The sequence below is a fragment of the Miniopterus schreibersii genome (assembly GCF_964146895.1).
Source record: "Miniopterus schreibersii genome assembly, chromosome: 3".
Taxonomy (NCBI): Eukaryota; Metazoa; Chordata; class Mammalia; order Chiroptera; family Miniopteridae; genus Miniopterus; species Miniopterus schreibersii.
The window spans coordinates 7,260,087-7,283,207 of NC_138103.1; the positions used below are offsets into that span (position 1 = coordinate 7,260,087).

Below are 23,121 nucleotides of genomic sequence, written 5' to 3' on the forward strand. Positions count from 1 at the left end.
TTGAGTATTTCAGTATCTTTTTGAAGGTCCTAAATGTTTAATTGTATTTAAATATAAAATTTTAAGTAAAATTCTAGACAAACAGGCTAGAGATTCCTTATAATGTTCAAAATTAAAGTAGAAAATGACACAGGATACAAAACAAGCTCACTGTTTGTGACATGCTGCAAATATGACCAATACTTGGTAGACCCTTAAGAGCAGATATGTTTAAATGCCAAAAAGGTGAGTCGGGGGAGATAGCATACTTAGACGGATACAAAAATTCCCAAAGGGGGTTAAACTGGTCATGAAACAAATTGACAACTGTTTGTCTCCTGCCAAACAGGAGGAGAGGGGGCTACTGCCAGCTCTCTCCCTGCTAGAAGAGCCTGAAACCATCAGGCCCTGGTGGGCAGACAGCTGAGGCCCAGAGCGGGCTTGTCCCAGTCTCTCCTCCACAAAGGCTGACCCTAAAGCCAGGTTTTTTGACCCCTTGACATTGCCCTGAGCCTAGTCTTTAATTTCCATCCCCCTCCCCCGCAAAAAAATTGTTCCCCTTTTCCCAGCTCTCTCTCCAGAGAGGCCACCATCACCGTCTCCAACTCAGTGACCCACCTTCCCACACCCCACCAGCCCAATTACAAATGGTGATTTTCTGTTTATTGCTCAAAAACAAAAATCCAGAAGCAAAGGTAGAGATTGTGGGTTGAGTAGATGGCAGGAAGGGCATAGGGGCCTTGTCCCAGCTCTCCCCTTCATCTCTCCTCTTCTGACCCTCCAAGGCCCAGGGGTTAGGCCTGGGCCAGAGCATCTGGGAAGGGCAGAGGCTTCATGGCCAAGGGAACAGCAGAGCTCTCAGGGGCAGTCCTTATGGGGTACCCTGGGCTGGAGGGGCCCCAGGAGTTGTAGGGGAGCTGAGTTCCCATGCCAGGGTCCAAAAGCCAGTAGGGTGGGGTAGGCCCCTTGTTTGGCAACTGAGAAGAGTAGGTTTGGGTGGCAGGATGCTGGTTTATTTACTGTAGGGTCCCCAGAACCATCGAAGCCCCCCTATGGGACCAGGAGACTATTTACACAACAGGGAGGAAAGGAGCTGGAGACCAGGTCCTGTGCTCCTCCCTGCCCAGAATGAGGAGGGGAGGGGCGTCTTGGATCCTGCTGCCTTAGTCTTGGGGTTCAGATGGAAACTTCATACTCCCGTGTATCCTGGAGACAGAGAGATGGGATCAGTTGCTGAGTGGGATGGAGGTGGAGGAAGCAGCAACATGGGGGAGGCTACAAAGAAGGGGAAAGACCCTAGACTTTTAAAGTAACATCATTGGTGGTTTCGGGGCCGTGGGGTGGAAATAGGGGTGAATATGGCCAGTGGATATGTTTCGTTCATCCTACAGTAAATTAAAATGACATAAAAATCGGAATTTCTGGATTGTCTTGAACAATCTGGCAATTAGGCCTGTTTCCACTATGGACTAGATGGGGCACAAATTCTCCCATTAGCCAAAGTCCTTACCACTCCCTATTGTTCACACCTGACTTGCTTTGTTCATTGATGTGGCCTTTGTAGGCAGCTAAGTTTGAAATTCCCAAGATAGAAACCTGGAGAGAAGGTTATGGAGTCCTGGGGGAGCTGAGCTATGTGGCACTCCCGGGGTAGGGGAAGGGCTCACCCCAGCTTCATACAGTGGATTGCTGAAGTCTGACTCCACAGTGATGGGGCTGTAGGAATGGGAGCCCGAGAAGCCGAAGAGGGATTTTCCCTGCAGCCTGGGAAAGGGAGGAGACAGAGAGGCTTATAGAGAGGTGAGCCCCCAACCCGCCTCACCCAGGCTTCAGCAGGCAGGCAGGACGTCCGCCCCGGACCCAGCTCCCTGAGTACGGTACTTACTTGGTGTAGTATATGTAAACGCCACAGCCCAGGACAATGACCAGGCCTAGGGGCAGCAAGATGGCCAAGGCGAGGTTTCCACCCTCCAGCTGCCGCGATGGGTCTGTGGTCTGGGTCACTGGTGGGAGGAGCAGAGGCTGAGCCCCGGGCTCTCCCAGCCTCCTGCCCTGGGCCCTGAACCCTGGGCCTCATCCCTCTGGGGCCTGGCCTGCCCCCAGCCTCTGCCTTGCCCTCCCGACTCAGCCAGGCCTGGGTCTCCACCTGTGCCCTCACTGACCTTCCAGTTTTCGGTTGTCCTGGAGCTCCTCATAGGCCACTGCAGGGAGAGGAGGGGGAGGGGACGGGGTCTGAGCCAGGGAGGGAAGGAGGCTGGGTAGAGGGCCGGGAGCCCAGTGGGGCTGGGCTGGAGAGCCTGGTTCTCCCTGCCCGCTGCTCAACCTGGGCCTTATCTTTCCCTTGGTGGGGATGGAGTAGGAGGAGTCAGGGCAGGGCCTTCTTCCTCTCCCTGCGGACCACTAAAAGTTCAGGGTTCCTAACTCTGGGCAGTCTAAACCATCCAGGTCTGTAGAACTTTCAAAAATAGGGAAACTGAGACCCATCCAGAGCACAAGAGGCTTCCAAACTGAAGCCCCTTCTTCTAAACCCCTTAGGATAACTTTATGACTGTGAACTTCCCCAGGACTTCTGGGTGTAGCCATGAGGATGAGAGCCCGCAGGAGGTGAATGGGGAGCTCAGCAGGGTTACCATTGGTCTCAAATTTGCTGCCTGACTTTCTCAGCCCTGTCACTCCCTGAACACTACTATGCCCCCTCCTGCCCTGTCTGCCCAGGCACCTTTGCAGAGCGGGGGCTGGCTGGTCCACTGTGAGGGGTGGCCGGGCACACAGGTGATGGTGACCTCGCCGATGAGCTCAAAGCCCTCATAGCAGAAGAAGCGCAGAGACTCGCCGGCCTGGTAGTGATGCTTGTACAATGTCTGATAGCCATTCTCTGGCACCCCGGGGTTCAGGCATGGTTCGTACTTCACTGCAGGGAACATGTCAGTCACATGCCAGCCACACTGCTGAGCAAGCCACCCAGCCATCCTTCCCAGATGTCCCCAGACTCACAGGCACACTTGGGGACCCGGTCACTCCACTTGGGTGTGCCTGTGTCCCGGCTGTAGCAGGTGAGGACGGCCGCTCCCTCCAGGCTGTACCCCGGCAGACAGCGGTACTGGACATGGGAGCCAACAGGGAAGCCAGCGTCCGAGGTGGTACGATGCCCATTGGTGATCTCACCAGGGTCAGCACAAGTCATGACTGTTGGCAAGAGGGCAAGGTCAAGGGGAGCTAGTGCCTTAAAAGGTCTCCCAGAAGCTTAGGGCCAGGAGAGGTCTGAACCCCCTACTTCCCACTATTTCTTCAGAATGAAGGGAGCAGGAGTTAGAAAAAGTTATAATTCAATATTTCCGGCTTCTTTGGGAAAACAGAGTAATTGGGGCAACCCAGGCCCCCATCCTAGGATAAAATTTTAAAAATTTAACCACTGTATTGAACATGCCAGCTAAATCCCAGCAGTGTCAGGCCTGCATGGCAGATCAGCAGCAGAACAGCAGCTGTCCTCGTTAGAGGGGCCCGGCCCTCCTGCTCCCCCCATTCTCATCATTCCCAGCCCGTCCTGCTCGCTGATGTGCTGCCTGGCCCTGCAGGTGCCTGAGTTTACGACCTTGTGGAAGAGACGCAATCATAGCCATTTCTTGTATATAGGTCTGTGCAAGGCATCCTGCTAAATGTTTTACAAACGCGACATTACTCTGATAATCCTGAGAGGTCAATGCCACTGTCATCTGCCTTGGGGCCCAGGCCTGGGGGCAGTCAGATGACTGGTGCATGGCCACTCAGACAGGGAGTGGCAGAGCTGGAACCACCCAGGGTCATGGCTGTGGAGCACTGGGCTGAGATTCAGAGAGTTGGATCTCAGCTCGGCTTTGGGCTCAATGTGCCTCCTTAGGCAGATTCCCTCCTGGAGCAGTGGGGCCAGGCCCTACCCCCTCTGGATCCTGCCTCCATCCTTCTCTGTCCTTGTCCCTGTCCCTGTCCTGTCTGGGTTCCAAACTGGATATCCTATGAATCCTCCCAGAGATGGGAAGCTGCATCAACTAGGCTTGTGTCCAACCCAAATCTGGCTTCCTGAAACTTACGCTCATTGACCCACCATTGTCCCCAGTGGCTGCTAGGTGGAATACCTACAACCCTTATCCTAGTAACAGGCTTCCCAAAACGGAGAAAGCGGTGAGATGCCACCCCTTTTTGCTCTTCTAAAAGATAAAAACTCCCAGCTCCTCTATTTATTTCTAAAGTATATGGTTTTTTAAAAATATGTTTTTATTGGTTTTTGAGAGAGAGAGGAAGGAAGAGGGAGAGAAACATCGATGAGACATGGATTGGTTGCCTCCCACATGCCCCCTACTAGGGATCGAGCCTGCAACCTGGGAATGTCCCCTGACAGGAGAATCCAACCAGCGACCTCTTGGTGCATGAAATGATGCTCAACCAACCCGAGCCATGCTGGCCTGGCCCCCAGCTGCTTTAAATGTCACGTCTTCTGGACCTGGCCAGTGTGGCTCAGTGGATGGAGCATGGGCCTTCCCAAAGGGTCATGGGTTCAATTCCCAGTCAAGGGCACATACCTGGGTTGCAGGTTTGATCCAGGTCAGGGGGAGTGCAGAGGGCAACCAATCAATGTGTCTCTCTCACATGGATGTTTCTCTCTCCCTCCCCCTCTTCCACTTTCTCGAAAAAGCAATGGAAAAAATATCCTCAGGTGAGGATTTAAAAAAATAAAAAATAAAAAATAAAAAATGTCACCTCTTCTGTGAAATCTGCCCCTTCCCTGGGACAAGTAACCTACCCCTCTTCCCACAGCTGTTCTTCATACTTACAGCAGCTACTACTTACTGTTTACACGCACCAGGCACTGTGTGAAAAACTGTCATTGGCTCTTCACAGCCCCCTCCCTATTCCTACTTCACCGATGAGGAAGCCGAGGCTCAGAGATGTTAAGTATTTGTGGTTACCACTCTGTAACATCCTGAGTTGTTTAACTAGCTGTCCCTTTCTCAGACTGTGAACTCTGTCAGGGTAGGGAGGGACCCCAATCCCTCCGCATAACCCCAACCCCAACCCAGCATGGGCCTTCAATGGCTGCCTGGGCCCTAGCAAAGTGACTCCCTGTAATGTCAAGAGTTGGGGACTGAGAGGCTGGCGCAGGACCTAGAACTGGTAGAGCGCAACCAAGCATTGATGGGGCAGGGCCAGGAAGGGGTAGAGCTCAGACGGGGCCTTGAAAAGATGAGGCGGGGCCCAGAGGAAACGGGGTCAGGGCCCTGAGCGGTGCAGAGAGTGGGATGCAGCCTGGGGAAGATGAGAATGAGGCCCAGCGAGTCCAGAGGAAACGGGGCACCGAGAAGCAAGAGTGGAACCCAAAGGGTATAGGGGCGGGGCCTGAGGAAGATGCAGGCAGGACCCAGCGAGAAGGGACTGAACTGGGGCAGGACTGGGGTGGGGACAAAGGGCGGAGGCGGGGCGCAGAGGGAAATGGGGGCGGGGCCCAAGCGGAGCTGCAAACCCAGCCAGGCGAGGGCGCCTGGGGTGGGTCCCCGGCTCACTCTTTTGGCAGGCGGGCGGCGCTGCGCTCCAGGACAGGTCCCACTGGCAGGTGAGAATGTCGGAGCCGAGCAGCTCGTAGCCAGGCTCGCACTGGTAAGTAAGCACGGTGCCCCGGATCAGATCCCCGTGGGAAGCCGTCCTCCAGCCCCACTCTGGAGGTGGCAGCTCGGGGCACGTGTCGTTCCTGGGGACCTCTGCAGTGTAGACACAGCGAGTTTAGAGGCTGTCCTGCGGCTCAGGGCACCCTTCCAGCCTCGGGGCCTCGCTCCTCCTAGGGTCTCTGGCCTACTGGAGCCATTCCCATCTTGGGACCCTAGACCTCGGTACCTTTGAAGTGCAACACGAAACCCTGGCCCAGGCCCGGGTTTGGGGGCCCAGGCGGTGCTTGGAACTGCAGCGTGAGATCCGGCCCAGAGGAGAGGAGGCGGCGGCGCGGTTGAGGTCCCCGCAGCTGCGCCAGGACTCGGGCGCTGGGACCGTCCCCGTCGAACAGTGTCAGCATGTCCCCTTCTCGCACATTCAAGCTGCAGGGAGTAGGACCAGATATGGGGGCTGGCCTACGATCCGTCCGGCCCCTCCTCAGCTTTGACCAGTCATGGGCTTCTCTATGCTAGTCTCTCCAGGTCCCACCAGTTCTGTGGCTCCTCAAGCTCAGGGCCATTCGGCCCAACTCTAGGCCCCGCCTGAGGACCTGCTTTTGGGTTCTGCCCTGGTTCTGTCCAGTCACGTGACCGCCTCATCCCAAATCAGCTCCCTGGACTCTCCCCCCACCCACTTCATGTTCTGTTGATGCTGCAGCAGCTTGAGCCCAGTCCCTAGAGACCTGCTGGGGGGGTGGGGGGGCTCAGAAACAGCCTGAGTGAGAGACACCAGACCGAGCCCCTTTTTCACAAGGGCCCCTGAGGAAGGCTGCATTACTGCAGTTACTTGTCCAAGGCCTGGCTAATTAGTGATTTGTACCTGGGTCTACCTGACAACCCGCACCCCGGTCAGGAACCGTTAGTCGCCTCTTTCCTCAGACCATATATTCACCGAATCTTGTGCAGACAGAGGAGCCAGTCAGGCTCCGAAGGCAGGCTAGTGTGTTGTTACTCCACAGTTTGCTGAGCCCACACCCATCGCACCCTCTGCAGCACCCAAACGTACATCTCAACTTGGAGCAAGATGCGCTTCTCTTCCTGGACATGTAGGCCCCACACGCAGTCCTGGCCGGGGCTATAGCTCTGGGGCCAGTCTGGAGAGAGGACCACACCAGCTGGCTCTGACAGCTCCCCTCCACACATGGCTAGGGTAGAAGGGGTGTTAGGGTCAGGACCCTGGTTGGCATGCAGGCCATTTCACCACAGTCCTCACCACTCCCAATTGTATGCACCAGACCGCCTCACAGGTTTCCTATTATCTATCACCCACCTGTTTTTTCTCACCACCCCTAGTCCTGTTGTGTCCAATCCCCAGCCCTGCTCTTAATAAACTCTGCCCACTCTCCACCCAGTTCAAGACTTAGCCCAACTCCACTTCTAGCTCTTGGAGACATTTGGGTTGTGACCCTGAATTCTGTAACAAGCCCACCATTATTTAGCTAAGAAAACTGAGTCTCTGAAAGGGTCAGGGATTTACCCAAGGCCTGGGTTTATTAGGTTTGGATACGCAGGTCTCCTTGAATGGCCTTCGTAGGATTCCCAGCTCAGAGGGTAGTCTATAGACTGAAGGACTTATTGGGGATATGTAAGGCTCACCCTTGCAGGCTGGCTCTGAGTCATTCCAGTGGGGTTCTGTGGGATCCACACATTCGATGGCATTGGGGGGCCCAGGGGGCTCCAAGGCATATCCTGGGAGGCATGAGAAGGTAGCCAGCGCCCCTGGGCGGTACTCAGGGTCTGTGGTGGTGACATTGCCATGTGCCAGGAAGGGGGCAAAGCAGCGATCTTCCTCAAAGGCTAAGGAGTCAATCACACAAATTAAGCATTAGGACAGGCCTTAAGGGGTCTCAAACTGGGGGACTTGGGCTGAATTCAAGTGTTGTTTGGTTACTCAGTGGGTTGTTTAAAATTGAATGCCTTTGGACTCAGCTTTCACTCTCCAGTTTTCCCAAAACCCTAACACTCCTCATTTGTACATTTATATTACCTCCCCAGCCTCTGGAGAGAAGCCCCTAAGCTAGTCAAATCCCAGCCACCATTTTACAAATGAGGAAACTGAGGTCCACAGACAACCACTTGCCCAGTGTCACACAGTAGGGCAGTGGCAGAACCACATCTGAAACCAAGGTTGCTTAATTCCCAGCCAGAAACACTTGGCTCTGGAAACTGCAAAGGAGTGGGAGTGAGGGGGGCGGGGGGAGCATGACTTTGGAGCACTCATGTAGGTGTGCTGTCTTCTCAAAAATAACAGTTGGATTCTGATAAGTCCTGATTGTCCATGCTGTGGCTAGAAGCTAAAAGTGCAGCTAACGCAAAAGCTACTCAGCTTTGACTTTGGACTAAATCAGCAAAAATGAACATTTATAGAGCATTTTTGTTTTTCCCCACCTGATCATACCTTAGCTGCAAAACTATCTGTGAGCTAAGACTTAGGTGCCTGTGATACAGAACAGGAATCTGAAGCTCATGGACCACAACTTTGCAGGCAGGCCTCGAACCTAGGAATTCTCTTTGCACTCTCAGAATATAACATGCAATTTATTTTTTACATTCACTGTCTATTTCACTGTTACTTAACCTTATAAGTTGTCATGGCCAAATCCTACACATCCATTAGGGCCCAGAGCCAATTCCATTTCTCTCTTGATTCATACCAGGAACTAACCCCTCCCATTCTGAGCATTTCACTTTCTTTGTCTCTCTCCTGCTACTGTTTGCACAAATCCTCTGCTCCAGTTACACTGAAATGCTCCATTTCCCAAACAGGCCTTTCTCTACCTCTTTACCATTGCTCACACTGTTCCTTTCACCCAAAATGCTAATTCCCAATCTCTCTCTTTTAAAATTATCTCTATCCTGTAAGGCCCAGCTCAAATGCTTCTTCACCCATGATCAGTGACCTCCTATTTCTATCTGTCCAGCACCCAATCCCCCTTCATTTTGGCACACACGCCTCCTCCATTTCCAGTCCATGAGATTCAGCTGGAGCCAACTAGGGATGACCACGTGATGTGGATCTGCCAATCACAGCACCACCTGCCCCTAGCTGCAGTGACTGGCTCAGGCATAGGCAGATGGCCTAAGCCAGGCTAATGAGAACATTTCCTGGCATTTTTTTTGCTGAAGCTCTTAGGAAAGTTTTGCCGAAGCTCTTTCTGATAGAGTTACTAAGTTGGTAGTATGTTAGTCTAGAAGTGCTAGGTTCACCACAGACTGGAGTGCCTGAGAATAAAGCCAATGCAGAGAAAAGAACTGAGAGTTTAAGGTAATTGGCCTCTTGGTTGTGTACCTGGATCCAGCCATACATGAAGCTTAAATAGAAAAGGCCACCTCATGAAATTAGAAGGGGTTCTTATGAAGGGATCCTTGTAGCTTTGGGGTGGGGAGGCAAGTCAGATTTTAGGAATCTAAACACAGAGATGAGCAGGGATAGAGTATGTGCTTGTAGCCATGTGTGGGCATCAGGAAGAGGGGAAGGTGCAGGGGTTATGGCTGGGGGCAGGGGGGTGGAGGGTAGTTACCTTCAAATCGGAGGCTTAGCAGCAGGGGGTTGGCAGGTGTCTCTGAAAGCAGCTCCACATAGAGGGACTGAGCGTCACTGATGAGACCCCGCTCCGGGACATCATCCATGTCGGAGTCATAGATCACTGGGGACAGGGGACTGCCCCCTGAGCGCACCATCAGCCTGGGGTGGACAGAGGGTGGCCAGGAGCTCAGTTTCCCCTGAGAAGCTGCCTCATCTCTTGCCTACTCTTCTAGTTATTTTCATAGCTATTATTTTCAAACATTAATTTTACGCCATGTACTTTTCTAAGCCTTTACATATTTTATCTTAATCCTCACAAGAGTCCTTGAGTCAGATACTATTATTATTATCCTTCATTTTATAGATGGGGAAATTGAGGCACAGCGAGATGAAGTAACCTGCCTAATGTCACATAGCAACTGCTGGAAGAGCTGGGGTAGCAGTTTGTCAGTTAAAGAATGATACTGATGACCACAATGGCAAATGACAATGGGAAACACGTTTCTAGTGCTTACTGTGTGCTGGGCACCATTCTAAGCACTTTACGCATCTTAATGCATTTATCCTCACAGAAACCTTGAGAGAGGCACTATTATCAACATTCTACAGATAAGGAGACGGAGGCACAGAGAGCTTGAGACTCGCCTCGGCAAAGTTTGCAGAGCTATATTGCCTCAGAAAAGGAAGGACTAACCTGCGTTTGACACAGATCCCAAGTAGGATCTACCCAAGGTCAGTCTGACCCCCACTGCAGCCTCCCTATTTCCCTGAGGTGGGGACCTCTGACCCAAGACCCAAACCCTCACCGGTCATTGTCCTCATCCAGTGAGACCCTCTCAAAGTGCAGGTGCAGCCGGCGTCCCTCAGCTGCTTCGATGACCCAACGGCAGGTGAGGTTGGGCCCTGCAGCTCCCCCAGGCTCAGGTGACACGATGCGGCCCAGTGTGGCATTGTGGATGGTGCCACCACAGGATGCTGTGGGCAGAGGAGAGGAGGTTAAGGTGACTTGTCCTCCCATCTTCAGGGCTGTTGCATCCACACCTTTGCCTGGGACCTGGCCTCAGCATGGCCTCTGCCCTACACATTCATCCCAGAGAACAGGACCTTTTCCGGGCTACCACCCAGGTAGGCACCCAGACCTAGAATAGGAAAGCCTAGGATGGACACCCCCCAGGATGGAGATTCCACCAGAATGAAGACTCCCCAGATATGGACATGCTGGGATGGGGAATTATGGGGGACCCCCCAATTTAAGCCTTCAGATGGAAAGTCTTCAAGTTGGGATCCCCAGGATGAGGACTATTCAGGATAGAGACCCTCCAAAGATTTAAGACCCCCCCCCCAAGAATGTTTTCCTCTAGGATGAAGAGTCTCCAAAAGAAGGGACCTCCAGAATGGTGACTCCCGATATGGACATTCCCAGATGGAGATCCCCCAAGCATGGAGACTCCAAGGATAGAGACCCTCACTATAAAGAGCTCCAGATGGAGGCCTCAGGATAGCAACTCTTCAGGGTTGAAACCCCTTCAAGATGGGTGTTCCCCAAAGATGGAGACCCCCAGGACAGGATCCTTCCAAAGGGACTCCTAGGACCGAAGCTCCCCACCTATTGTAGCAGGAGACTCACCCATGCAGCTGGGGGGTTCACTGCTCCAGGCTGGCCGGGTGCTATTGAGGCAGATGAGGGTCTCTTCACCCTGCAGCTGGTAGCCTGAATCACAGTGGAAGGTGGCAGTGCCTCCAGGGTGCAGGTCTGTCACACTCACATCCCCATGGGTGGGCCGGGGAGGGAAACCACAGCTCAGGAGGTAGGCTGGAACAGGGAACAGGGCCTCATTTTCCCATGCCTCCTTCTCTCACCAGTCCCCCAGCACTTCCTCCCCTCTTTCCAGGACCCCTGGGGGCACAAATGGGCTCCATACTCATGTGGGAACATTGTCTCATGAAGAGGTCATTTCAACATCCCTTACCTACCCACTTAGGCCCTTATTTTATAGATAAAGTACCAAAGACTCAAAGAAATTCTGGATCCTAGCACTCATTTGCTATGTGACCTCTGGCAAATCAATTGACCACTCTGAACCCCATCCAGCTCTAATAATAACAAATAATATTTGCAGAGCTTGTTCACCTTCCAAAGTGAGTTCACATGGTGCTTTTGAGGTGGTCAGAGAAACACTGTGACCTATTTTCCAGGTGCAGAAAATGTGGCTCCAAATTATTAGGTGCCTCGGAGCAGTTTCTCCCCTCTGCACACACGGTGGCCTTTCTCTGGGCTACACTATGGTATTCTACCCTCAGTTCTCACCCAGAGGAACCAAATGAAACTCCTTTAGGAACCTGGATATTTTATCACTAAAGGCCTTTATCCTCACTGCTCCCTAAGTGAATCTCCCAGTGCAAGTGAAGTGCTAGGGACAACTTTGCTTTTGTTAAGGAACTGTTTTGTCTTCTCCTTTCTTGCTGTGAGAACCCTGTAATCCTTTTTTGCACCGGCTGCTAGGAAGCTTGGAACTACATTGTGGCTTATCCCCAGCAACAAAGTCTTGTCCATCTGCACCCTATTTTCTCAACTTTAATAAACTTTACCTGGTACCAATTGTTTCTTACTTGTTCCATTTCATTTTATTACTTGAATTATTTCTGAAAGCCTCCTGAAATTCTTGTGGAATCATACAGGATAAAACAAATAAATGGAAAGTGATTTGGTAGTAAATGATGGACTCTGAATTCAATCTTGATAGAGCTCTGTGTGTCTGTTTCAGACCAGGTGGAGCTCATCAAGAAGGGTTTCTTGGAAGAAATACACCAAAGCTGGGTCTTGTAGGAGGGGCAGACTACAGTTAGCAGGGGGCTTGGGAGATCCCAGCTTGCCTAGGCCTTTGCTTTTTCTGACTCTCTAGCCCTCAGCGATTCTGTAAGAGACCTGGTCTCTCCCTATATTCAAAATTCAACAAGTATTTCCTTGATGGGTTCCTGGGGAGAGAGAGATGAAAAGACCCAGGCCTTGCTCTTTGGGAATCTACAGTCTACTAAGATAGACAGACATAAAAACAACCTTCTAGAAAACATTGATTTGAATAAATGTTAGCCTCAGTGATAGCTCTCCATGATCGACAGGATCGAGTCTCAGTGCTTTAGATTGACATTCAAGCCCAGCACCTCCACCTCCAATTCTCATCATCTATGACCCACATATCCTTCACAGTGTAGGCTGTGACTCCTTATGGTCTCACCTCCATGTTTTTTCACACCATTTCCCCTACCTGCAAGGCCCTCTCCTGCTTTTCTCATCTTTCAATGAGTAACTGAAGTGCCATCTCTTCCAGGAAGGCTTCCTGACCCCTCCTCTCTCTGATAGAATTGGTTGCTCTCTTGCCTATACACAGTCCCACACATATAATTTTATCATCACATTAACTACTGTCTATTGTCATTAAGAGACTGAATCAAGCCTTGTTTATTTTGTCTCCTAAAAGTCTGGATTAGCTGATCAATTGATGCAGCCAAGAGGTAGTGTGGAACAGTGCAAAGAGCACTGGATTTGGAGACAGGCAGATCTGAATTCCAGTTCTAGTTCTATAACTTATTAGCTCTATGACCTTCAGTAGGTGACTCCGCCGCTAGGGCCTCTAACCCATTAAATGGCAATAATAATCCCTATCAATGAGGACTGGCCTTAAAGTAAAACAAACAAACAAACATGCAAAGCACCCAGCACATAAAAAGTGCTCAGAAAATGTTAATCACCTGCCTCTAACCAGCCTTAATTAATGAATGACTAAGAGTCAGGGACTTGGGATTCTGATTTCTGACTCTGCAAAGAATTTGCAGGTGACAGCTATCCACATAACCTCAGTCTTTTTTTTTCCTCTCAGAGATGGAGTTGACAATGGCCATCCCCAGGGTTTCTGTGGGAAGCAAATGAAACAACAGTTGCTGGGCTTGGGGTGAGGGGTGATGGAGACTTTGGCCTGTCAGAGAAGCTAATGAGGCCACACTGGACCAGAGGCCCCAGCTAGGGCAGATTTGGAAGGGCTTAAACAGGGCTTTGGTCCCAAAGGTGCCTGGAAAAGCCGTAAAGAGAGAAGACTGAGACAGGTAATGAAGGCCAATTTATGAAATAGCCCTGCTTCCCCAAATGTTCTACTTAGCCTAGAGTCCTATTTTCAATGCCCCAGGGAAGTGGCTGCTTCAAGGAGGCAGCAGGGGGCCATTCTGTAATATCTGAAGTCCAGCCCTCTGCCCTAGACACAAGGAATGCCCTTGCTCCCCAACAACTGTATATGACCCTGACCACCAACTATATGTCCCTCAGTTCACTGGTTTCTCCACAAATAGGTCTAGTGTTGGGTGCCTCCACCTTGCACATACGAGTCCCTGGGGCAGGTCCCCAATGGAAGCCTCAGGATAGGCTAGAGAGGTTATGAAGAGAATAAGTTGTGTGTGTCCTGGGAAGGGGATTTGGGGTCAGCAAAACTAAAAGGGGGCAGGTAAGGCCATGAGGTGATATGAAGGGGACATTGGCTCAACTTAGTCCCCTGTTTCTGAGGAGCATAGGAAGGCATTTTGTGTGTGGAATGGGACAGTGGGCTTGGCCCCTTGCATCATGCACACATGTATGCTAGAATGTATACTTGCATTGTGGGAAGGTTTCCCGTACACACAGACAATCGTGGATGTACATGTGTATAGGTTGTCTGTGGGTGGGTGCTCATGAATACAGTCATGCACAAATATATCCCCTTCCCTGTCCCCACAAGTCAGCAGGATCTTTCTAGGTCTCAAATCTGAGGCTGTCACTATCTGGCTTTAAACACTTCAAAATATTCCCTCCTCCCTTGCAGGAGAAAGGAGTCTGAACTCCTTACTGAAGCTGATAAGACCCTTCATGATCCAAATCCAGCCTACCTCCTGGTCTGGTCTCTTAGCTTTCTTCTCCCCCCTCCCCCTTCCTGTGCTTTTACTGTAACAGCATGACTGACATTTTTTAGCTCCCACTGTGTATCAGATGCTATTTTAAGCACTTGACATGTATTGACTCATTTGATCATCCTAATAACACCACAAGGCAAGAATTATAATTCCCATTTTTCAGATGAGACAACGAGGCACAGAAAAGTTAAGTGACTTGTCCCAGATCACACAACTACGACAACTCTATCTCCCATGGTGAATTACTCCAACTCTTCAAAGGGCTGACGCTCTTTCTCCTCTCTGGGTCTTGGAGTGTGCCTTTCCAGCCATCGAGACATCTCCCTTTCTCTTTTGCCCCCTCCTGCCATTTCCCTAACTAACTCATCTTTGAGGTTTCAGCTTAGTCACCATCTCCTCCAAGACAGTGTCCCCATATTCCATAGGAGAAGTTTAGGTCCCTTTGATATTCGTTCCTTCTGCCTGAATTCCTCCACCATAGGGATATGGGTCCTTAGCACATTGAACTATAATCATTCTGTTACTTGTCCATCTTCCTACCTGGATTCTGAGTTCCTTGAAGTCAGATTTACATGTGGCTTGTTCATTCCTCTCCCCAAAGCTAACACAGGGCCAGTATGAAGTGGGTGCTAGATAAACATTTGCTGAGTGAATGGATGAATTCTCACTTGGATGCATGCACACTCAGGCGCAGGTCTGTAAGTGTGTGAAATAACTGTGCACAGGTCTCTTCTGAGAATTCTGCCCCCAGGGAGCTAGTCAGGAGGAAAAGTCCCCAGCATTGCCCTGTGCTTGGAAGTCTCCTAGGGATGTCCCTTGTGCCAGTGTGGCCCCTGCCCTTCCACCAGCACCCTGGACTCCTCACCCTGATAGTGGATCCTGAAGCCACCTCCCCTTGGGACCCGAGGGCTCTGGAAGTGCAGGAGCAGTCGGTTGGTTGGGCTCCGGAGGACCTGTCCTTCTCCCAGCATGGAGGAGTTGGCCAGAAGTCGGGGGGCTAGGCCTGGGGCTCCCCCACCAGCCAGCACCAAGAGTTCCTCCTCCCGAGACAGGTTCAGTGTCTGCACCTAAAGAAGCCAAGACCCAGATCCCCCAGGACAAGTCAACAGGAGCGGGAAACCCCTGAAGCTGCCCCCGCCCCTCGCTTTCCTTTCCCCTGTATGTGGCAGCCCAAACACCACAATGACATTGGCAAGTTGTAGAACTTCAGGCGTCTTCCTGGCCATCAGAAAACAGGCCCATTTGTGTTAGGAAACAGGTTCTCTGGCTCTCAGGTCAAACCCGTGCACACCCCAGGGCCCAGAGGAAAGGGCTTGGTGGTTTCACAATCATGTGCTTAAGTCCGCTTACCTGGATCTCGATGCCGTAGCCGGGGTAGACACGGATGCTGTAGGTGCAGTCCAGGAGTCCCAAGGCGCCGCCGGTGCTGCTCCCTAAATCTGGAGACTCAACATGCCCCTCACCTTCCGAGATGTTGTTATTACACAAAACTAAAAAGATATAAGTGGCTGGAGCTGAACAAACCCGTGTTCTTGCCCTGCCAGCCAAGCAACTCTGGGGGGCCGCTCTGCCTCCTCCCAGCGCCCCTCCCCAGCTGTACCCAGAGCTCCTCTGCCCCCGTGCCCGGCGAGCGCACGCAGCGTGGGTGTGTAAGGGCGGCCTTGGTGATCAAGCGCAAGCTCCTCCACCTGCACCCAGACCCCTTCTTTCACACCTTCCCGGCAGCCCCTCCGCCTCTCGGACCCTGCTCCTCCGGAACACTGTACCCTTCCCTTTCAATCGCCTCACCTGGGCTGGTCACCGTGGTGGTGACAGTTGTGGTGGTGATGATGGTGGTCGTGGTCTCCTCCTCTCCGCCCTCAGGCCCGAGGGGCGGGCCTGGGGAGGCGGGGCCGGCAAGGGGTGGGGCCGTGGTCCCGGGGGGCGGGGTCAGCAGCTCGGGCGCGGTGGGGCCAGCCCCCCTACCCTCCTTAGGGGTGACGGCTGTGGTCAGAGGCCCTGTCCCTGGCTCAGTGGCCCGTGGCAGGAAGGGCGCTGCAAGGGTCTGGCCGGCTGGAGGGGTGGCTAGTGTGGGGTCTGGATCAGATCCTGGGACAGTGGAAGGGAAGTCAGGGCACAGGAAGAGCAAATGGGTGGGTCTTGAGTGGGGCACAGGGCTGAGGGAGACTGGAGGTTCCCCACTGAGCCCAAGAGACCTCCACCACAAGGTGCACATCCCCCACTTCTACTTTCCTCACCCAAATTCCCCACCTCCTCCCAAGGCTTGCCTGACACCCTCCCCCTTTCTGTCCCCCATGCACCGGGGAACCAGGCCCTTCCATCCTGACAGTCTCCCTGAGCCCCTCTCTGCCACCCAGTCAGACCTGGTTCCTCCCCTTCCTCTCTCCTCTGCCTTGCTCTCTCTTTGGCTCTCTCTGGAACTCCCTATTTCTCTGATTAGAATTCTTATCACTCTCTGATTTTATGATCCTAGGTTTACTAACCTCTGTATTTCTCTCTTTCTCTTTTTGTGTCTTTCTCTCACCAGTTTTCTGGTTCTGGTTCTCTGAGTTTTCATCTGTCTTTTTCTCTGATTGTCTATGTTTCTGTCTGTCTCTTGACCATTCTGACTCAATTTTTCTGTCTATGCCCAGTTTGGTCTTTTTCTAACCATCACCTTCCATCTCCCTCTGGATTTTACTGGCCTGGTTCCCCCTTCCCCTGAGTTCATGTCTCTCCCTCTTCCTCTATGTCACTCTTGCCACTCTGGGAGCCTCACCTGGCAGGTAGCCCATCTCTGGTCCCTTCCTCAGCAGGGCCCCATGGAGCAGCTCGGCCAAGGCCTCTGAGGCTACAGTGGGGGTCTCACTTTCAGGCTCCGGCAGTGCCTCCTCCTCTTTCATGGGAAGACCTAAGAGATGAAGTTGTAGGAGTCCTTTTACTGTCCCACACTCCTAGATTCACCAGAAAGATCTTTCCTGGAGCTATTCCTCCCTCCTCCGCTGGGCCTGCAGGAGCTCACAGGGTCCCAGGCTGAGCTGAGAGCTAAGATGGAAGGAGGGGCTCCCAGCTGCCCCTCACAATCCTACCCCTTTCCCTGTTTTCCCCCAGGCCGTGTGGGCCTTCAGTGAGCACCTTGGCTCTAATGAACCCTGGACAGCGCCGGCAGGGTGGAGAAGCGGGACTGGTGCTGCATTCATTTTCACCTCAGTGGTCTTCTGGTCTCTGCGGAGGGTCTGACAGCACCTCCCAGCCCTTGCTTCCGCAGTGCCCAGCTTTCTCTCTGGATTTCTATCTCTGCAGTGTGGTGTTCTCTTCCCTTCCCTCTCTCTCTCTCTCTCTCTCTCTCTCTCTCTCTCTCTCTCTCTCCCTCATTCTCTGTGGTCTCTCCCTGGAGTCTGGCTGAGGGGCAGAGTGGGGTACTGAATATCTGGTCTCAGAGCAGTGCCTCTGTTCATTTGTCTTTGTCCATACATCCAAGAACAGTTGTGTGTGCAGTGCCTGGCATCTCTCCCAGCATCTCCATCTCCTACTCAGGTACTCTGCGTGTTCTGCCGCCTCCACAGACCCCCCCCCCCAACTTTCCCAGCCCTCCTTCCTGGATTTAACCCTTGAGATGCTGCTAAAAGATACCCTTACTCATTTCCCCACCTCCTCTATAGTGGGGTTAGGGGCTTCAGGTACAAACTAGAAAGGCCTGACTTGTCCCTTCCCATCAGCTGTGCCCCTCCCCTCCCCCAGGAGCTTGGAAGACCCAGGGTGTTCCAAGAAAGAAGGGAAAAGGACCCCCCTGGGGGCCTTCATGGGGCCCACCCCCACGATCCCATGTCCTTACCCTGAATCCAGGGGCAGCTCAGCAGAATTAGGAACAGCAGCTGGGGAGGCGGCGGATGCTGGGCCTTGGGAGTCCCCATGGCGACTCACACTGATTTCTTTTCTCTGCGCCTCTCTTAAATAATCTAGCTGTCACCTTTCTTCTGTCTCCTATCTTTCCCTTTAATTATTTTCCTGCTAGCAGTTAGCAAGGAAGACAATTTCTCTACCCCTTGGGATGGAGGGGCAGAATTGGACTGGGGAGTCGCCTGGAGCCCACCCCTCTTTCCCAATCTCTGTTCTCCGCTCCGGGATCTGTGGGAGAGGGGGCGCGGCTCCGGCTGCAGGGGGTGGAGCCAAGAGGGCCGAAGGAGCCGGGCCTCCTGGGTTACTCTCTTGCTCGGGCTCCTGGGTCCACCAGGCTGATTGGACCCCAAGGTGGGATCCAGCTGAGGAAAGGCAAGATAGCTTCCGGGGGCCTGGGGTGGGGTCGAGGATCGGGAAGGTCCCTACTGGGCCTTAGAGGGGCTTGGCGGGGAGTGGAGGGGGTTGCGGAACCTAGAGAGCCGAGGCTCGGGCACTAGAGCTGAAGGAGGGAGAAGCTGAGAAAGGTGTCGAACCCACGTCAGATCCTGGGGACGGGCGAAGGGAGGAGCCTAGGATTTATTGGGGGGCGGGAGGGAGGAGGAGGAAGTGCAGATGGAGGAAGGAAGGACCGTATGAGCCAGGACTGTAATCCTCACTCCCGCGGCCCCTAGGGGAGGCACGGGAAACTCTGGTCCCAGCAGTAATTATGGGCCCCTCTCCCTGCCGTTACAGCAACATCTGGAATCTGAATCTCCTCTTTCCAGGGTGCAGAGGGGCGGCACAGCTGGGCTTGCGCCTGCTCAGTTCCCAGTGTGCCCCCAGCCCATATCCAGGCTCCCCATGGGACTTCCCCTTCCTTCCTACAGCAGCTCGTGCGTAATGGGCTTTCCCTCCTCTAGGAGAATGGCAAGTTTGCACGTTTGTGAGAAGTCTAAGGGGAAACAGGCTGGCATCTGGGGAGGAGAGGCCCGTCATCTCACGGACAACATGAGCCGGGCCAGCCAGCAGGGGTTTCAACTTTGATTTTTTATTTCTCGCAACGTCTCTGAAGCGCCTTTTCAGCACCACGGGCGCGGACAGCTCCCGGCCCCGCCCTGTGGGCCCCGCCCCGCGCCCTGGGCGATTGGCTGCGGCCGCCTCCCGTCCGCCAGCCACCGGGGGCTGGCTCCGGAGAGAGATGGGCGAGGAGTCGCAGGCAGACGGGTCCAGGGCTCTGCGGACCCAAGGACGGGCCGGGGCATCTGTGTCCGCAATCCACGCGCTTGCCCCGCCCCCTGGTTTGTCCCGCAGGAGGCCCCGCCCCTTCTATACGCATTGCGGGGCGGCAGGAGGTTGGCATCTTGCCCCTGGCGCCGCACGTGGCGCCCCTTTGGGGTCTGGGGAGAGGGAAATCCGGAGACCACCCCCCCCTTTTCCCCGGCTGAGTTGCCGCCTCCACTGGGCAGGGGCTGGGGTAGCTAAGCTGAGCAGACTCAAGTAGGGAGGAGTGACGTCAGGGTGTGTGGGAGCCAAGGAAGCAGCGAGGAGGGAGAAAGAGCTGGAGAGCTCGAGCGAGACGGGGGGAGGGAGGGAGGGAGAGAACCCGCCGGTCGGGTGGAATGAGACTAGAGGGCAGGTAGGAGAGGGGGCGGGGAGGAGAGAAGCCTCTGCGGAGGGCGGCTGGTTGCAGGTCCCCAGGGCTGCGGGTCCAGGTGGGGTCGGGACTGCTGTCGGGGAAGCTAGAAGGAAAGGGACGGGAGGTGGGTGCAGGGAGGAGGGGAAAGGGGAGAGGGAGACAGAGGGTGAGAGAGGAAACTGCCGGAAGGAGAAAGAAGAGGTAACAGAGAGGAGAGAGGCAGAGGAAAGAGAGGGAAAGGAGGGTTAAAGGTGCAGGAAGGAGAGAAAGGGAGACACGGGGCGGGGGGAAGAGCTCAGGAGAGAGAATAGAGTGGGAATGTGGAAGGGAGACAGCCTGGGGGGTAACCAGGGAGCAGCTATGGAGGAAGAACTGGGGGGCCAGGGCGACTGGGGTCTGGAGGATGCCCCAGACCTCTTGGCCATGGCCTCCCCGCCCATCGTTCCCTCATGGCCGTTGCCACTGGCCTCCTCAGCCTTCACCCTGCTCCTCGGAGCCCTCACTTCTCTCTTCCTCTGGTACTGCTATTGCTTAGGCTCCCAAGACATGCAGGCCCTGGCAGTTGGGAGTCGGGTTGGGGGTGTCAGTGGTGGGCCTGGGGGATGCTCTGAGGTTGGCAGGCCAAGCCTAGGGAGCTCTGGGGAGCCTGGGGAAGGACCTAGGACAGAAGGTCTAGTGAGCCGTCGCCTCCGGGCCTACGCCAGGCGCTACTCCTGGGCAGGGATGGGTAGGGTGAGGCGGGCAGCTCAAGGTGGCCCAGTCCCTGGGGGAGGGCCAGGTGTCCTGGGCATTCAGCGCCCAGGCCTGCTTTTCCTGCCAGACCTGCCCTCAGTGCCCTTCGTGCCGCGGGATGCCCAGCGACATGATGTGGAGCTCCTGGAAAGCAGCTTCCCTGCTATTTTGCGGGACTTCGGGGCTGTGAGCTGGGATTTCTCAGGGACTACCCCTCTGCCTCGGGGCTGGTCCCCAGCACTGGCTCCCGGGTGCTACCAGCTCCTGCTGTACCAAGCAGGCCGGTGCCAACCCAGCAACTGCCGCCGGTGCCCCAGGGCCTATCGGGCACTGAGGGGGCTGCGGAGCTTCATGAGCGCCAACACCTTCGGCAATGCTGGCTTTTCTGTCCTTCTTCCTGGAGCCCGGCTTGAAGGCCGCTGTGGGCCCACCAATGCCCGGGTGAGATGCCATCTGGGTAAGTAGATGATGCCTGCAGACAACATCCTTGCCTCTTCTCTGCCACCAGAGCTTTCTACACTGTGGTTCTGACCATGCCTCTTCTCAGAAATCTTCCACTACAGCAGCGGCCTCCCCTAAGCTTCAGTTATCTGCAAACCATCTTCATAAGCTTTGCCATAGTCATTTACCACCTGTACTATGTTTCTTCATATGGACTCCACCACATTTTACTTATTTAAAAGGAATTTTTATAGAACAATGATAATCAGTATTACTTGTCCTAAATAGAAAGGACTCATAAAAACAAATTTAAACTTAAAAAAAGGCTTTACAAATTTTGGCCAAGGACTCTAGTCTCTCCGAGACAAGCCTACACTCTCTTCGCTTAGGAGGGAGTGATGTTAGTGGTTGTTAATGTCATGGTAGCACCAAACTGAGATTTTCTCTTTTTGGTGTTTTAAAAACTGAGAGAAAATGGAAAAACAAATTTCCGATTATTTAATTCCATGACTGTGTTGTGCTACCAGGTGGATGTGTCCTCCACTTTGAGGTACACTGGCCTCAGGATCAAGCCTAGATCCTTTCTCTCCTCATCTCCCATCTGTTCCCTTCCTTGCCTTCCCTCCCACCATGCTCTAAAAAATAAAAGCCTGCTGGCTAATCCTGGCAGACACCACACTCATGCTATACCCTTAACCTAAAATGTCTTTACCTTTATCATTTTATCACCTCCTGGAAAACTCCTACTTAGCCTTCAGGACTTATGTTTCAAGTGTCACCTCCTCTGGGATGTCTTCTTACTCCTTGTCACGGGAAGCGGCTGCTCAGTTTTCTCACAGTACTCTACTGTGTGGTCCCTGGGCAAGGACGGAGTCATTAGTTTTCTCTCTCGCAGGGAGGGAAGGCCCAGAAAACAATAGGTTCTTGAGTTAAACTGCCACTTCCTCCAGGAAGCCCTCCCTTTTCTCTGAAACTGAACAGACTGCGCTTTGCACTGCATATTTCTGTAACTCCTAGCACTTCTTTCAGCCAGTATTGTTTTATAATTAAATTCTGGTTATCTTCCAGAGCAAGGAGGAACCACCATAGAACCTGGTGTTTAAGACCCTCAGTCTGTTTTTTGACTGAATGGGGTGGGCCCCTTCCATGGAGGCAGGAATGTTGGATGCCTGGATCTTTTTTCACAGGTCTGAAGATCCCCCCTGGCTGTGAGCTGGTGGTTGGGGGTGAGCCCCAGTGCTGGGCTGAAGGACACTGTCTACTGGTGGATGACTCCTTCCTGCACACAGTGGCTCATAATGGTAATGGGGCTCCCATTCTGCTAGGAGGGACAAAGAGTGAAGGGGAATAGATGAGAGGCTGCAGAATCAGGCCCACTGGCTTGCTGTCCCAGCATCACCATTTTCCAGGTGCATAACCTTGAACAAGTCACATAACTTTTCCAATCACCTGTGAAATGGGGAAACTGCTTTCTTGATCAGGTGTCTGAAGCATTAAATAAATTAATGTAGGTGCAAAGTGGTTAACAGCACAAGACCCTGGGCCTAGACCACCTGGGTTCCTGTGCTACCTCTGGCACTTACGATGGTTAGATGCCACCAAGTAAGTGGCAATGCCGTAACCTAACCACATACATGTTGTCAGGCCTGAGGGCCTCCTCCACCCTTGTCGAGGGGAGCGCTAATCTTCTCTTCTTTTATACAACACATACCTCTGGTACTTACTAGCTGTATGAACTTGGGAAAGTTATTTAACCTGTTACTTTGTATAAAATAGGAATAATTATGGAACTACTTCAGAGTTTGTTTTGATGGTTGAGTTAATGCACATAAGGGGTTAAAACAGTGCCTGGCATTTACTTACAAAGTGTTTGCTTTTTTCAGTATATGGTGAGCTCTCTGGCACATAAGTACTTAATGTCAGTTACTCTCCTATCTCCATTCCCATGTACTCTAGGCTCCCCTGAAGATGGGCCTCGAGTGGTATTCATCGTGGACCTTTGGCATCCCAATGTGGCTGGGGCTGAGCGCCAGGCCCTCGACTTTGTCTTTGCACCAGACCCTTGAAGGAAGGAAGGTGTTGCTTTCAGACATCTGGGCTAGAGAGATGCAGCACTCAGGGATGGCTTGCATGGTAGCTAGGACCTCCTCTCCATTGCAGGAGGTGGGGTGGGGCTGAGGGTGGGAACTGGCTAGTGAACATTGAAATACAAATCTTAAATCCTCTCCTAACTCCTGGCTACTTTCTTCCCAGCTACCAGCCCCAGGGCAGGGGCACAGGTCTTCTCCCATCCAACTAGCTAAGTACCTCCTTAACACAAGCCATCTCCCTGGCCCTCA

General features: G+C 53.1%; 2 protein-coding genes across 4 annotated transcripts; one reads left to right on the forward strand and one right to left on the reverse strand.

Annotated features, from left to right (window-relative positions):
- Window positions 1-83: 83 nt before the first annotated feature.
- SEZ6L2 (seizure related 6 homolog like 2) lies at window positions 84-21,560 on the reverse strand. 3 transcript variants are annotated; one of them, XM_081133366.1, is made up of 18 exons: window positions 17,930-18,545; window positions 16,874-17,005; window positions 15,904-16,203; window positions 15,466-15,605; window positions 14,981-15,182; window positions 10,808-10,993; window positions 9,987-10,155; window positions 9,176-9,339; window positions 7,251-7,451; window positions 6,661-6,799; window positions 5,842-6,038; window positions 5,514-5,708; window positions 2,974-3,165; window positions 2,699-2,890; window positions 2,142-2,180; window positions 1,865-1,982; window positions 1,647-1,743; window positions 137-1,185 (listed from the first exon to the last, which is right to left on the reverse strand). In XM_081133366.1, the coding sequence occupies exons 1-18, from the start codon at window positions 18,006-18,008 to the stop codon at window positions 1,156-1,158; spliced, it is 2,772 nt and encodes a 923-aa protein (XP_080989492.1). In that variant the 5' UTR covers window positions 18,009-18,545; the 3' UTR covers window positions 137-1,155. The 3 variants fall into 3 exon arrangements, with proteins under 3 accessions (XP_080989493.1, XP_080989492.1, XP_080989494.1); XM_081133368.1 differs by lacking the exon at window positions 17,930-18,545 and adding an exon at window positions 21,495-21,560 and having other exon boundaries at window positions 623-1,185; XM_081133367.1 differs by lacking the exon at window positions 2,142-2,180 and having other exon boundaries at window positions 84-1,185; window positions 17,930-18,534.
- Window positions 19,556-23,012, forward strand: ASPHD1 (aspartate beta-hydroxylase domain containing 1). The gene is made up of 3 exons (XM_081133369.1): window positions 19,556-20,798; window positions 21,970-22,083; window positions 22,739-23,012. Exons 1-3 carry the CDS (start codon window positions 19,928-19,930, stop codon window positions 22,846-22,848), a joined length of 1,095 nt encoding a protein of 364 aa, XP_080989495.1. The 5' UTR covers window positions 19,556-19,927; the 3' UTR covers window positions 22,849-23,012.
- Window positions 23,013-23,121: the final 109 nt, after the last annotated feature.